Genomic DNA, 16,383 nt, shown 5'->3' on the forward strand with positions numbered 1-16,383 from the left:
ATCTGGGATTATGTGATTGGAATCAAGGACAGGGTACAGGCGTCTTAAGATGAGTTTCTCAAAGATTTTGCCCATGATAGGTAAAAAAGCGATAGGACGGTAGGAGGCGTATTCAGGCGGCTTTTGAGGTTTGGTACTCCAAAAACTAAATTGAAAATAATTTAAAGTAGAGTAAATTTTCTAAAATATAAAATAAGGTTCGGACTGCTAACTATCACGTTCAAGAATTATCCAAATAGTCCTATAAAAACCAACAGTTTATTACAAAAATCAAATAAATTAGTGAATTTATTTTGAGAAAACTATTTCTCAGGTATTATTAAACATACATACGTCTATTGTCCAAATTTTAGCCAGAATTTCCTGCTTGGAGTGCAAGGCTATCTTAGTTGTACTCAGCAATAACTATGGATTAGAAATGTCGATGGCATTACATTCGTTCCTTTAATATATCTGTCATCGGCTCTTAGACACATTGGTTTTTATAATCAAGTTCCACTCAAAGCCAATTAACGTTATTATTTTTATTCTTATTTATTTATTTTTTTTTTACCTTTCTTGATAACAAATTGTATTTTTATTTTAAGAAAAGATCAATTCTTGCCTAATCGTTTAATAAAATAAAACATAACAGGATGGAGGATAGTTGTATGATTTTTATTAGTAATAAAATCAAGAAAAATAAATTATTGTTAATAAATATGTAGAATAAACATTGTCCTAGTTAAGTTCAAGTGTTAACTGCGATGGTCATTCATTAGATCATTTTTTAAAAATTATTTTCTTTTTTATTAAAATGTGCCACTGTCATCAGTGTTTCTAGAAAACACCTCAACATCCAAGAATTTATTGAAATAATATACCTTCAATACCTTTCAGGACTCAATACCTAAATTATTTTTGACAGGCGAAAAATATTACAATAACTTCTATCTGAATTGCAAAACAGAATGCTTCGACAGCAACAAAGAGATATTCCAGGAACCTCATTCTCATTCTAACCCATTCCGTCGGCTTTAGAGGTGTTAAAAAAGATTTCTCTGACTGATAGATTTGATTCAGATGGAATTAGAAGCTGTCAGAGGCGATAGAAAATTTGTTTTCCCGAGTAATTTTTATACAGAAAATTTCTTTTACGTTTAGGATTATTTTTATCTTCAATATTGTAAATTTCCTTTTTCTTTTAAATAAATTAAAAATAAAAGCATTAACTTTTCTCAAAATTATCATTTCATATTTCATCCCAAAACACATTTTTTTTATTTTCAAAAGATGAATCTATGAATTTTCATTAGATTATATCAAAATACAATTATAGTTATAATAAATTATTTTGCCTAAACATTATCTATAATATTTTCAGTGCTTAAAAAATATATAAATTTATATCATTAAATCGCACATACAGACCATTTCACTCAGATCATTAGGATAGCCTTAAACCTGGGCTGAAAACTCATACTTTTTCAAACTCGCAATACTTCTTTTGGGAGCGCGGTAGCACCGTGGTAAGGCACGATGCTACTAACTCAAAAGACCAGGGTTCGAATCCGACTGAGCAGAAAATTGTTTTCTGTTACATTATAGTCGTGAGTCAACCCTTTTCTGGAGCCCTCCTGGGGTCCACTCAGTCTCATAAATTGGGTACCATTAATTAGGTAATAATTAGGCGGTCAAGCGTGACTCTGACCAAATCACCTCCTTGCACAACCGTTGGTCAAGTAACAGTATTTCCTTACACAGTACTAAACCCCTGACCCTCCAAGGGTTGTAGTAGTAGAGATTTTAATTTTAATAATTTCTCTTGTAGCAGTAAAATAATCGTAACTACTCAGTATTTATTTACAATTTTCTCAGATTTGATTGAGATCGATGAAAAACACATAAATTACATGTTTGTTACGACAGAGGTCACTTTTCAGTTTTCTCTAAAGGGAAGTTACAATTACATAACGTTTAGTAAACCTGCATGAACAGAAATTCATTTCAACTTAAAGTAGAATAAGTAAATGTTTTGTTATACACGTAAGTTTTTTGTTAGAGATTTTGAACTTTTAAAATTTCAACAAATAAAGTCATCCATAAAGACCATAATGCTCGATATGTAACCGATCTAGCCCAAACCAGATATCAATCCTTCCATTATAAACTCACTAACGATCCAAACCCACAAGTTTCTAACCTAACTTCCTCTTCCATCCCAAACAAATTTGCAAAGCTCCCGAAAAGACCTTCTAATGTTATTAGTCACATAAAATAATATAAATTATTAGTTATAATAGAATTGAATATAAGATTATGAAATGTAATAGTTAATTAGAATTATTAGTAATAATAGAGTAATAGAAATGTTATTATAATATACCAATGGGTAGTTTCTCTAGAAGCCTGTATCGTATCATACTAATCTAACATCAAATTTACTTAATATATTTTTATGTTATAAACATTAGTAAATAAATAAAATAAAATCGATTAACAATACTTTATTTGGCAATTTAAAAAAATATATTCAGTTTTACGAGGAACACGGGGTTTTCAATTTTAGACACATAGATGTCACAGGATGATTAACGAGTTACCAGACCAGGGCACGTTTGTAATTTATAACCAAGAGGTCCAGGGTGGGATTAATTTGTCTGTTGCTAATATCAGAACCGGATGATCATCTGGCGGTTTTGTAAGTTTGTTTACTAAACAAATATATAGATTAAAGAAAGGCTTAGAGGGGCTCAGGTGATAAGGCGCATCTATCAGTCTGAGATATATAGGCGGCGCCGGATCAAAAACGGCCTGGGGGCTGCCCACAAAGTGAAGAACTAGACTCTCCACTATGGTTAGGATAGGTTAGTCATCTCTAGATAACTCCCCCCCCCTTATGTCAGAAGCAGTTTTGGACTTCAATGGGAGTTTTGGCCGACATAAGGGGGAAGAAAGGCGTAGAGAACTGGAAGGTATTCTTAGTGTAAGTCGTGCAGACCCGTGCGAGTTTTAAAATCAGGCTTGACGAAATCTTCCGATATACGTTTCGGTCCACCTCTCGCAGTTTACTAGTCGTCCAGTGCTTACTAGCTTTTTGGATATTCGATCGTTACTAAGCCGGACAACTTTATATCCCTATTTAATACACCGCAATGTTATATCCCCTTAATTACGTTTACTGGCTGCAGTTCACGCAATGCGGTGTTGTGCAGCTTTTTAAATTTCCCAGCTTATTTATTATCCTTTATTGATGCAAATATTTAACACTCAATATTAAAGTTTTTTTAACTGAAGGCGCTGTTCATCCCTTAATAAGATTAAGATGCTAGGTTTTGTGCAACGAAAGAACAGTAATGTTAGAAATAGTTTAGGTGCTAGTAGCTTACAAGCTATATATACATATATATTGACTTTTATTGATATATATTTGTGTGCATCTTGAAAATTAGTTACTAAGACTGTATTCAGGTAAAATATCACAAATTTATTGTTTGAACAGTAATGCTCTACAATAAAAAAAAAAAATTTTTTTTTAGAAGAGGTATCTCTTCAACTAATTTTTAAAAAACTACAATGTACAAAGTATAATTATTTAAGATTAATGGCTATAAACATTACTTGCAGTTGTCTATTTCAATGTTTTCTACATTACTGTGGCACTATTAACTCCATGTTTTTGTCAGAACTGAATGGAGAAATGGAAAAATGTAAATGTGGGTTTTTTGGTAGAGGTCAGCTTAGTGTGGTAGATAATTATTGATTCATTTACTGTAACCATGAGTCAATCCTGTGTATTACTTATTAGTACCCTTCTGGAGGGCACACCTAGCCTTTATGAAGTTAAGGAAAACTTTTGTGATAAAGTATGACCTCGAACAAATCACCTTCTTGTACAACTTTTGTTTAAAACAGTACTTCCTTACAAAGTACTAAACGTCTGACCCTTTATGGATTGAAATCGTGCAGATTTTCATTTTTATTTCTGGTAATGAATATAAACTAAAACTTATTCAACATTTCAAATATTGATTTTTTCCTACTTTTTTTGTGTTCAAGACTGCTTTGCCCTACTTGGCTGAAGTTAAATTGCTTCGTAAGTAAGCTTTTAAGCCAAGACTACGAAATATGGAGAAATCATTTTATGAGTTTTAAAGGCATCGTTAGACCCATTTCCAGGTGTTCCAGAAGTTGGAGAGGATATATTTTTTTTTTCCCGAGGACAACAAAGCTTTCACGAGTTGCAGAAGTTTGTTGCCGAGCATACAATAGACCTCCACCTAAAAGCCCTCAAGAAGTTCCTCTATCGACTGCCGTATTCCATTTAGCTCATTAAGATTTGTGCTTACCGTTGATATTATCTATCCAGTCGCCTCACCTCCATAATTTTCTAATCCTATTTTATACGTATATAACATTTTAGGAGTACTTCGTTGAAAATTAACAAAAATCAGTTAATTGTCGGGTGGATATTTATTATTTATTTTATTTAATCAGCATATAGTACTCTAAAAATTTCCACTACTGAAAGTTTATATTATTTCAATATTTTGTAATTACATTACAAGTTGTAATGTTATATTCTTTCAAAATTCATAACATATTTTAAATTCTAACATTCCATAGTAGGCAAGCTTCGTATTAATGTAAGAAGTAAAAACAAAATTTTGTTCTTTAATCGAACATTTGGAGGATTAAAATAAATCCCAACAAATTCCATCAAATCAATTTTACCCTTCGTCGTAAACCTACCGACTGCCCTACATTATCCTTTAATAATGTTGCTCTTACAACTGTCGAACAGATCCGCTACCTTGCGCTACATCTGGGCATTCAATTTTCCTAAAGTATGTTCCCTACTTTTGTAATTTCCTTGGCACACTTATATTGTCGTTTGACCCAAATTTGGCAAAAATGATAGAGAAAACAATTCAGAGTAAATTTTATCAAATTCTTCACCTAAGCTTAAGCATGTTTATTATTTAGCATATGTTTTCCGAGACAGGTCTATATTTCAAAAATGACTCGTCCTTTGATTTTGATCTCAAATGATCAATGAACCTCAATATATGGATTGTGTATCCTATGGAAATTTAAATTTGTAGAAAAAGAGAATTTTCTGAAAATTGACACTTACAACTGTACTTATACAAAAATACTGAACTACACGACTGTAATAAGGCCAATCTAGATATGCGGAGTTGAGCGTTGGGGCTCCACTAAAAAACCTTGGAATGCCTCCCGTATCAAATGCTTATAATCCAAAATCCTTCTTAAAATCCTCAATACACGTTATTTTGTCACAAATAAAAGCATACATACAGAACTTAATGTTCTTTATATAGTCGATATATCCCGAACCAGAAACCATTCCTCCCACTATAAAGTCCCTAACCACTCAAACCCCCTAGTTTCTAAGTTTGCTTCTTCTTTGATTTCTGACAATCCTCAGAGGCGCCGAAAAGAAGATGGTCTAAGAGACTTTCTAATGTTGTTAGAGTGGTTATAAGTGTAATGTAGAGTAATGTAATTTATTAATAATAATTGAGTTATATATAGTGATATAAAATATAATAGTTAATTACAGTTATTAGTAGTAATAGAGTAATAGAAATGTCATTATAGTGTTACCAACAGGTAGTTTCTCTTCTCGCCTGTATCCTTCCAATATAAACTAAAGTCAAATTTACTAGATGTATGTATAGAAATGTACAGTTATAAATTTCAATTAAAAAAAAAATAGTCGTTTGAGAATAAAATCACAGAATAAGCCTTTTTTTAATTTTATGTATATGTATAGATAAAATAAATAAATGGTGAGGAAGCGTACTCTTGATGTAATTGGCAGGGGTCTCTTAATTGGGTGATTTACAAAAACTGAGGTTGGATTTATAATATTTTTTTATTTGCACCTGTAAATGTACATTTACAACCAGCAAATGAGATGTTCTATCCAGGTATGACATGAGCTGGCATGAGGGAGAAAGCACCTAGTGGTGCATCCTCCTGACGTTAAGTAAATTATTTTATTACACTAGGAGGTCCTGCATCCAACTCATCTTCAGCCTACGCCGAGTTACGTCAGGAATGCCATTTGTTGCCATCTATCGTATAAATTTATTGAAATGTTCATGTAGCGTGTTGTGAAACCGTTTGTAAGTCGTATGAATGTGGTCCGTTACAGTCGGAATGCGTAGATCAGCGTGAATCGTCTCGTTTGAAACGTAGAATGGTGAGTTAGTTGACTAAAAATACATAGATTTAGAAAATAAAAACTTTTCAATCACAATTTATAAGACTGGCTTATAAATTGTGATTGAAAAGTTTTTATTTTCTAAATCTATGTATTTTTAGCAGGTCCATAAATTTGGCAGGCGTAAGTCCATATAGGTTTTAGTAAGTAATTGTATATCTTATGTTTCTGTCTGAGCGATAATTTAGAACGTCTGTGTAGTATAGAATATAATTGTCTCAGTCGGAAATTTAGCGTTTTACGTTTTCTCTTGATGTGTGGGGCCCATGTCAACCTTCTGTCATAGGTAAGTCCTAAATAAGTTGCTGTGTTTGTTTTCGGTATAGGGTGATTGTCAATGTAAACTGAAGGGGATGTTTTGTGCCGTAGAGTAAATGTAACATGTTGTGACTGGTCGTGATTAATCTTAATTTTCCATCGTGTGCAGCATGTCTGTATTTTATTAAGAATATGTTGGAGTGTTAGTGTAGCCTGTAAAGTATCTGTGTTTCTGTATGTTGTCGTTTGTTGGTAAGTCGTTTGTGAATATGAGGTACAGAAGTGGGGCCAGGATAGAACCTTGCGGGACACCTGCAAATATTGGTTTCATTGATGATTTCACTGAACTTTGTCGGACAGGAAAGATATGGTCATGAAGAAATGATTGTAAAATTAAATCGTAGATGCTTTGGAGAATTGGTTTAAGTTTAAAAAGAAAGACTTGGTGCCATACCTTATCAAACGCCTAAGGCACATCCAAAAATGCTCCAGAAGCGTATTGTTTTAGTTCAAAATCAGAGGAAATGAAGTCCGTGACCCTGTGTAGTTTTAGTGTTGTGGAATGTAATGTGGGAAATCCAAATTGGTGTTTGGGTAATATGTTTTGTTCAGTTAGTATTTTTATAATACGTTCAAAAATTTTGGAGCTTACTGGAAGAAGACTAATAGGTCTTTTTTTGTAAATTATCAATAGTTTTAATACTATTCATTATTTTATTGTTATTGTTCTTATAAACTTTCATTATCAACTTTCATTTAAAGGATGCAAGTACTTTAGTCTTCAAAGTATGTATATATTTAGATAGATATTAATATTGCTGCTATTTAATAAAGGAGGTAAGAAGAAAAAGAAAAAAGTGTTCTAATTCCTAGGTTTTCTGAGTATTTAAGGTTTCCAAATATTTAACTTTTCTACTTTCTACTCTCATGTTGTGATCATGTGATAATCAATTGTTGACATCATGGTAAATATTAAAACTGCTAAGATTGCACCCTATTTTTATTCGTCCATTTGCGTAGCAAAAACACAAATCATAACAACTCTTCGTTCAAATTGTCCTATATGTATGTATATATTATTAGGAACAAAAGAGATGTTATCTCCACTGTATTCTCTGGAGTAAGAGGTGTATTCTGGAGGTCACTGGAGAATCGGTTCCCTGAAGAGCCATAGGGAAATGTAAGAGTCAGTTGGGAAGTTGAGTTAGGACCCTGAGGCAGGATGTCTGCTGGTCTCTGGAGAATTCCAAACCACGTAGCATTTTGATGGATCTATTACCTTCCCTATTGTGTCTAAATTTTCTTTTTATAGCCACCCCTCCCCCCTACTACTTTATGATGAAACATATATAAAGAAATCAATAAGTAATGAATTTAATTTCTAAAAATTACAGCGTCATCAAAACAAAAAAAAACATGTTTATATTTTATCAATTAAATTTTTATTCTGTGTATCAAATAATAAGTGTAATATTCATTTGTTTGATATAAAGTTTTCTTTCATAGATATATTAATATTTTTGATTTTATGCAGAATCCTCTTGTTTTTTTTCAGTTGTTACTGAATAAATCTAAAACTGCACACTTGACAGAATAGCTCGTAGGGTACTTTTTAAAATTTTCAATAATTTAAGACCAAAATGGGCTCTGGACGACCACAACTTTCCGAAATACAGCCCTACAAAAATATATTATGCACCAAGAAAGGGGACCTTCGTTGTTACTATGTTTTTAAAGAATAGTTTTGTAGTGAAATTATATCGTTTATATAAGGCATGGGCAATCAGCCTGCAAAAAAACAAGGTTATCTCCTTAAGGCCTGGGGGCCGAAACTTAAGATTTTTTTTTTTAAATAAAAAGTTGAAAGTATAAATCAGTAATTTAGGAATATGCATACCTATGTTAACATTTACATTTACAAGGAAATCTTATGATAGTTAAATGGAGCAATATTTAAAAAGCCCCTGATATCGGAAAACGCCGATAAATCCGGCACTCCCGCCCTCCATGTTAACCCTGTTTATCTCACCTTATAAACAGACACTTAAATCGACGATGGACGACTTGTCACAATCTCAAAATAGCAGGGATGTTAACACAAAATAAGGTTATCCTCACGTATTATCCTTACATACGTCGCCTGCAACAAAAGGTGATGTAATTTTTTACTATAATTTGCTGGTGCTTGAAATATTTTAGTCTTGACTTCGCACTAAGGAGGGCTAAGTCGATAATGATAAAATTACAGCTAGGGCAAAGGGCACCTCAAAACACAGGAGCCAGTTACAAGGCATAGAACTGAGGTATCTGCGAAAAATAGAAAGAAAGACACAGAGAGGTAGGATACGTAACGCAAAGTTGCGGGCTAATCTGGACGGCAGACCAGTTGAGACCATTCTGGAGGAGCACAAACAAAGATGGTATGGACATCTTCTTAGAATGAATCCAGATAGAAGCGTCAGGAAGACTTACGAGACCCGAACGGAAGGGAAAAGACAAAGAGGAAGGTATCTCCTGGAAGGACAGTGTAAGGGAGACATTCAGGAAGTGTGGAATGGATTGGATTAGGAGAAGAGAGTTGGTTCTAGAGAGAGACATTTGGGTCAGACACTTTAAAAAATCGATTTTAATTTTTCTTTTTTTTAATGTACAATTAATTGAGTTAATATCAGTTAGGTCATATTTTGATTGAAATAGTCTGAGAGTTCTTGAATACTAAATTTTCAAAAACGTTTCCTCTGAAGTACGATTAACTTCTTTTTTATTGAAATAATTAACCATCTATCAATCTTAAGAATAATGGAAAATGTTAGAAACCAATGTATGCAAAAATGTCAAGAATAACTAAAGGGAAAATAGAGATAGAATAGTTTAACAAAATATACTGAAGCTGTATATATACAGCTTCAGTATATTTTGTTAAACTATTGTATTCTTGGGAGGTACAAAGTTTATATTCGTTATTTTTACGGAATTCCTTAAAATCTCCTACTTCTAATTTTAGAATTCCAATTATATTAATGAAAGGTGAGCTACTTAGCCTTAAGCTTCTGGTTTGCAAGAACTTACTTTCAATGTTGATGTTTACCAGTGATGCTGCGAGAGGGATGCGCTGGGATCTTTTGAGCTCTGCTCTACCCCTCACACGTGGGGGATAGAGTGGGCTCAGGGATCCTCAGGTCGATTGTGTAAATATTGTATATATTATTTTATCATTATGTTATTTTATTTATTTATTTTTCATACAGATAATTTGATTATGTTCATCTTGTTTATCCTTTTGTTTGTATATATTTTAAGATTTTTTTAAAAATTTATTTTATTCTTTTTTTATTTTATTTTAGTATGTATGAGATCATCCATCACTATTAGCTATTGCCCACAATAGCTTGTAGCCCACAATTGTAATATCTATCAATAAATAAATCTATCAACTTAAAAAAAAAAAAATGTTGATGTAACATTGCATTTTACAATTAAAAGTGAATATTAAGTCTTTATTCGATGTAGCGTTCCTTAATTTGCATTTGCCGAAGTATTTAATTGATTGATTGAGTTCGCCTTTAGCTCTGCCGACGACTCCGTATATTCAAAAAACCATTAAATCTAGAATCTGTACACTATTACCGCAAAGCTATTTATTAGCTATTGGGCAGTTAGTTTATTTTTGTTTATCAATTAATAGTATTTTTAACAGATTTCAGTAGTTCATAAATTAGTAATAAATTTATTTTCATAGTTTTATTGTTTGTTCGTTCATCGATTGTGGTGTATTGGGATATATCTGTAAATCTGTTCGTGTAATATCATAAAACTTACCGAACGGGGCTTGCATAATCTACATTACAGTTTAGTGGCAGCTCGGGAGTATTTTCTAATGCGGAAACCCTTAAGTGGTGTTTCAAGAAGGGGCTATTCCGCTTTTAAAAAGTTTTTCCTCCCAGCTTTTAAAGCCGATGGTTAGGGCATAGTTTAGCAGACATAAATAACGGTTGCTTTTATCATATTTCAGCGCATACACAAGAACGTTAGGATTAGAGCCCCATAGTGCGTAGTTCAAAAATTTGTATCTGTATATATTGATATGTATCGGAGTATTAAAAATTATTAATATTATAAAAGTCTGCTATATGTCTTGTCTACCTGTGCCGGGGATGTAAGCAAAGAGCACTTTGCAGGTGGCAAAGGGGCACAGGTGAAATGATCCTTGCTGAACAGTTGTCAATTATAAACAATACTTGCACCAAACACTGAATGTACCATTCCTCGTAACGTATTTTTCTTAGGAGTGGCTAATGATAGCCAATGAGGAAATAAGATCCCCAAAAGGCGACGCCCCTTTTTGAAACAAGTGGGGACAGAAATAAAGGGAAGAAGTTGAGGTATAGAAGTAAGAAAATCGAAGAGAGGGCAAAATGCACTATGACCAGACGAAGTCCTGAGAACGGCTATGATACCTGGACGCCATCCCTTATGAACAAGACGACACCTACGAAACTACATCCCACGGCATGAATCATTCAAATAAGAAGCTAATTAGATACATTAGATAACAATTCATAATGTAAAAAATATTTTATAGCAAACCAATTATCTGAATCATTTTAATAACATCATTGTAAATGAATACTTATCGATCATTGTAAATATATACTTAGTTCCTTTATATAGTTTATTTACTATCATATTACACAATATCACCCCTTATTATGTCATATGATTAATGGTTACAACATTTTATAAATGTAAAGGTGTTTAATTGGTAACTGGTAAACACACAACAAGCCTTTGGAAAACAATATAATTATAATAATAGTTTTGCAGGACTCGTTATAAATTAATTAATTAACTTATTTTTTTATAATAGCCATCAGCGATTATCCTGGCATCCTGAATAAATCTCGAGACAGTACATAGCAATATTAAATGACTAGAAAGTGGATATTTATTTTAAACAATGTATGTCTAGATTAATATATACCTCAATGGGCTGTGGATATATCTAATGTTGCAAATCTAATTAATACTTGTTACTTATACAAACTAACCGCCTCATTAGTTTGGAAGCTGGATGAGTAGTTTGGAATCGATGGGCTCAGTTCCACGACTAACTTAGAAGCCATTAGATACCTCCATCTCCCAACCAATCTCAATATCGGCCCTTCTCTTCTGTATCGATCTGAATTACAAGAAAATTTATCATAGCAAAATATATAAATATGAGATGGACGTGAGTATGTGTGATAAATTAGTTTTAGAACTATGATTAAAAAAAAAGAATAAAAAATTATTTGGATATTTTTGAAATATTACCAAAACAAAGATTTAAGTCCCAAAAAAATGTTTTTCTAATTTCTAAATATCCGAAAAGGTATGAAGAATATTTTCGGTTTTAACCTAAAATTAAAATACTTCAAATACAATAAATCTTCCCTATATCAAGGTAAAAGGAACAGAAGGAACAGAAGAATAGAAGTCATTAGAAGAACTATAAGGATAAAGACTTAATAAAAGATATTTAAATAAAACAAATTTTTTTTACGCAATATGCTAAAAAAAGAGTAGTAGATGAAAATTGTTTTTTAATAAATAATGTTAGAATTGTATGTTATACCTGTGTCATTTCCGAATTAGGTTTGTTGTGATTCGCGTTGCAGCTTGGGTTCAGAGGATTTTGATTTGGTCAATATCATAAAAGTCCTTAAAGCATAGTAGATGTAAGTTTCTACTTACAAACAACCCTGTATAACGGAAACACCAAGCAATAGACAATTTTTTTAAGATCCCACCCAACAAGGTACATAAATGCATTTGAAACCTTCTACTACGTGACCTCTCCAACTCGTTATGCCCGAACTAAATTTTGTGGGTGACATATTTTGGGCAAAAGTTACATAGTTTTATGGCCGAAAATATTACAGTATTAACGAAACATACTAGTAAAGCGTTTACACTAACTATTTTATAAACATATATATGTAACTACATTAAATAATTTAATAAGTGATTGATTCTCATTACAGGTTATTAAAAAAAAAAAATACATTATTTCGGAATTATATTTCTCTTTTCTATTAGAAACTTTTTCGTTGGCTAGAACCCTCGGAGACTTGTATAATATTTATCGATCTTGAACCATCTAAAACAGTTTCGTTGGAAACGATGAAATGACGTGCGAGTTACATATCATAAAAAATCAGTGAAGACTAAAATGACTTTATTCTAACATATTTACAAGCACTACATGTTACTGTTACAGAGTGTCTCTCTTCTACTAAATTCTTACTTAGCTATCTAGTCTAGGAAATATATATGAACACTTGAGAAGAGGGGGTAGGAAGAACAGTGAAATAGGAGAAGGGGTTTGGACCAATCAGATAATTTACGAAATTAGGGGGAGCCTTAGAAGTAAATATCTAGAAGGGGAAAAAAAGGCGTGGACTAGAAGCAGGGTGTGAGGCTTCTAAGAAAGAGACCATGACCTAAGACTTGTGTGTACTGACTTACGTATGTTAACCATAAAATAGTTTGACTGATGCAAGTCCATTGTGAGATGACAGCATGTACCTGCCTAAGTGTCAGCCCTTGCTATTGATATAGGATACTAAGGGCTTGAAAGGGCTGTTAGAAGGGTCTCTGGGCCTTCTTTGAACCTAGTTGTTTTTATTGAGTTTATTTTCTATAAAATTGTAAGGAGAATGTGGACATATGCAACCATATGTCTAAAGTGACTTAGGTTCAGTTGGGCAAGGGTCAATTGTTTAAATTTATAATACCGGTTCCTTAACTTGCGTAATCTCCCCTCGTAAGAATGAATTTCGTGTTATTGATTCTTTCGGACATACAAAGCATCATAGATTAAATTACGATATGTAAATTATATTTTTGGTTAATTATTTATTTTTATATTTAATTTTTATTAACAGCAAAATCTGTGTAACAGAAAAATTATCTCAGCCGTGGATGTTACTTATAAGTTTCATTCCATCAACTAACCAAAGTAGATGCCTATAGTAATCGGGGGAAAAAAATAGTTAATTTACACTTGTTTTAGTCCTAATTGGAAACAATGTCATCTATAATAAAACATTTTCTTATCGATTTTAATGTTTCTCTATCTCTATTATTACCCAACTATTTTCGGCGAAATATTAATTGCCCGGAATTGATTAAACTATTCTGAATAGTGCTTAAGATTTTCCTAAAATATTAATCTTCTCAGCTGATTGATCTGACATAATTCTTATTGTTTAAATTTCTATTTGGATTGTAGCCTGGCAACATTACCCCAGTCGCTGTGAAATTACCCAAATTAATCCTTACAGCCAATATCCTGAACCTCTTATTATAAAACTTCCTCGAGTCCTATTATTTTCCGACCCTGAGAATATCCTGGTACTAAATTAAGAAAATGCCCACGGCCTCGGTCGCGCCTCCCCTCTCAAGACTTTCCTTATAACCTGGAAATTAGAATGCTCAAGAGGAAGAGAGGATGAGTATAGATGAGAATTAACTTTCATTTAGGTTAAAGTTAAATGGAGGTTCAAATACAATGTGAAGTGTTATTAAGGGTTTAGGTATAGTGTGTTCCACGTATTTAGATTGACGTATATTATGTTTCTTATATAGAGAATTCTTTTTTTTTTTTTAATTTTAGTGGATTAATACATTTTGCCATACTCCAGGACAATAAATAGTTTATGTAAATATGGAATCACCATATATACATATAACCTACAAATAAAAAATACAAAAAAATACCTCAAAATAATTAAGTATTTTACCCACTAAAATGAGTAAAAATCAAATTATATACACATCATGAATAAATATAGGCTAATTAATGAGTTAAATAAAAGAAAATAAGAAAAATACTGACGTAAATAGAAAACAACAGAGGTAAATTTTCACAAGATTAATGGCATGTTTTTAATTTTCCTTTAATTTATACGTTAGTATCAAATTTCAATTTTGTAATAATTAAAATCTTCATTTAAGTGAAAAGACTTCTATTATAAACTATTAATTCACAGGCATTATAAAGATTTTTCCTCACAACCTAGGACCCTTAAGGCTTACAAATACACATAGATCATTATATAATTTTATTATTTACGTAATTTTTCTTTATAATGTAATTTTATATAATGAAAAATCAAATCATATGTTAAATGAAATTTTGATTCAATTTAAGCCATTCTATTTTTAAATCAAAAACGGCTTAAATTGATTTTATATTGTTTTTATAATTTCTGTTTTTTCTCTTATTAGAACTGTTTCTTTCCTCTCTTCATAAAATGTCATTCAAAATTGATTTGGTACAAGGTGATTTAAAATAAAATTTATAAACATGGTTGTATATGTTTACTAGCTAGCCCGAATCCAACAATTTAATTAGAAAATTTAATTATAAGATAACCTGATTTATGTTAATAGAATTAATTACTAATTAAGATTACATAATTAGTAATTAATTATGTTAATAGAATTAATTAGTTAGTTAAGATTAAGCAAATATTTTGAAGTAATATGTTATGCATTGTAATATATAAATATTGTTACAATAATATCCACCTGTTAATCGGTTGAATAGTACCGTAGAAGTGTTTTTCTTTTCTTCTTTACTGTTTAATTTGGCACTAGTGCTAGTGAAAGGTGGGAAAAGACAAAGTCCAATTAAAAATAATTGATTTCTTATGATATTTCGTTCTTCTTCTATTAATTTTCTGTTAAACAACACGCCTCAAACGTTTATTGACAGATTGCTGTTTCTAGATGTATAACGGTACATTTAATCATTAAGTCGTATAAATTCTTGCTGAGACTAAGAAGCGAGTATTAGTTTTAATCATTACTCTCTTTTTAGAAATTAGAATTTTATTTAAACAAATATATACTATACTTTAATTTTAGATTAAAACTACACTATTCACTATTAGATAAACAAACTATTTATATCCTTCAACACACTCAGGTCAGGCTTATTATTATTTTAATTATGAGAGATAGTTGACCGTGGATGATGAACGAGGAGAAGATGGTTGGGGGTGCGGTCAATGAAAAACACAAATAAGGTCGATTAACCTATTTTAAATGTGCCAACGTTTCGGCTAGAGTTTCTAGCCTTCTTCAGGGCTGTTCGCTGGAAAATCAAACGCCTAATGGCGTAAATAATATTATTATTTTAATTCAAATTGTATTTTTGTCTCGATTTTTATTTATTCCAATTATTAAATTCATAATAAAATTAATTGTAAATAGTAACACAAATTTTTCCTATATTTTCATAAATTTATTTTACTTAACATCTCTTAATAATTTTGGTTCAAATTCCTTAATCAGACAGTTTTAATCTAAAATGAAAGTTTTAAAAATGAATGAAGTTCTAAAAAAAAAAAAGAAATTAGACATAGGCTTAGGTAAGCTTAATAATAATTGATTTGGTTTTCTATTAATTGACTTTTTCATAGGGTGTTTTTGACTTGAATTTGATGACCTGGGAAAAATAGTCTGTAAAACATTTTTTTTTTAAATTTTGATGTGAGGTGTGAATTTATATTTAAGGTATAGTATATTATTAATGATAATGTTGTTTTTAAAATTGTTATAAATAAATACATAAATTAAAACCTTTTATTTATTGTACCTAAAACGTCTTACCTTGAAACCTAGTGTGGTCGAACTCCTCGTATTTCGAAATGTCTATGGTGTCGTTGAAGGACCAATGGCCCTGAAGATCATGGAGGTAAGGGTTGGTCTGGAACTTGAGCAACTCCCAGAGTGTGGTATAGTTAACATGGACAGGGTCTTCATCTGCAAAAAATAGAAATGTAATAATTTATATTAAATAAGGTCAAAAGGATTAGTAGTTAAGTGTAATGCATGCTATATAT

The 16,383-nt window shown here is 31.6% G+C and overlaps 1 protein-coding gene across 1 annotated transcript in view; it reads right to left on the minus strand.

Moving 5' to 3' along the window:
- Positions 1-16,383, minus strand: part of LOC106686599 (limbic system-associated membrane protein-like) — a 222,716-nt gene that overhangs the window by 57,717 nt on the left and 148,616 nt on the right. The window contains exon 4 of the mRNA XM_067051999.1: positions 16,151-16,303. Within this exon, the coding sequence (XP_066908100.1) occupies positions 16,151-16,303 (153 nt within the window). The remainder of the gene's footprint in view (positions 1-16,150; positions 16,304-16,383) is intronic.

Source organism: Halyomorpha halys, unplaced genomic scaffold (assembly GCF_000696795.3).
Source record: "Halyomorpha halys isolate HHAL.00 unplaced genomic scaffold, Hhal_1.1 Scaffold845.1, whole genome shotgun sequence".
In the NCBI taxonomy this organism is placed as follows: Eukaryota; Metazoa; Arthropoda; class Insecta; order Hemiptera; family Pentatomidae; genus Halyomorpha; species Halyomorpha halys.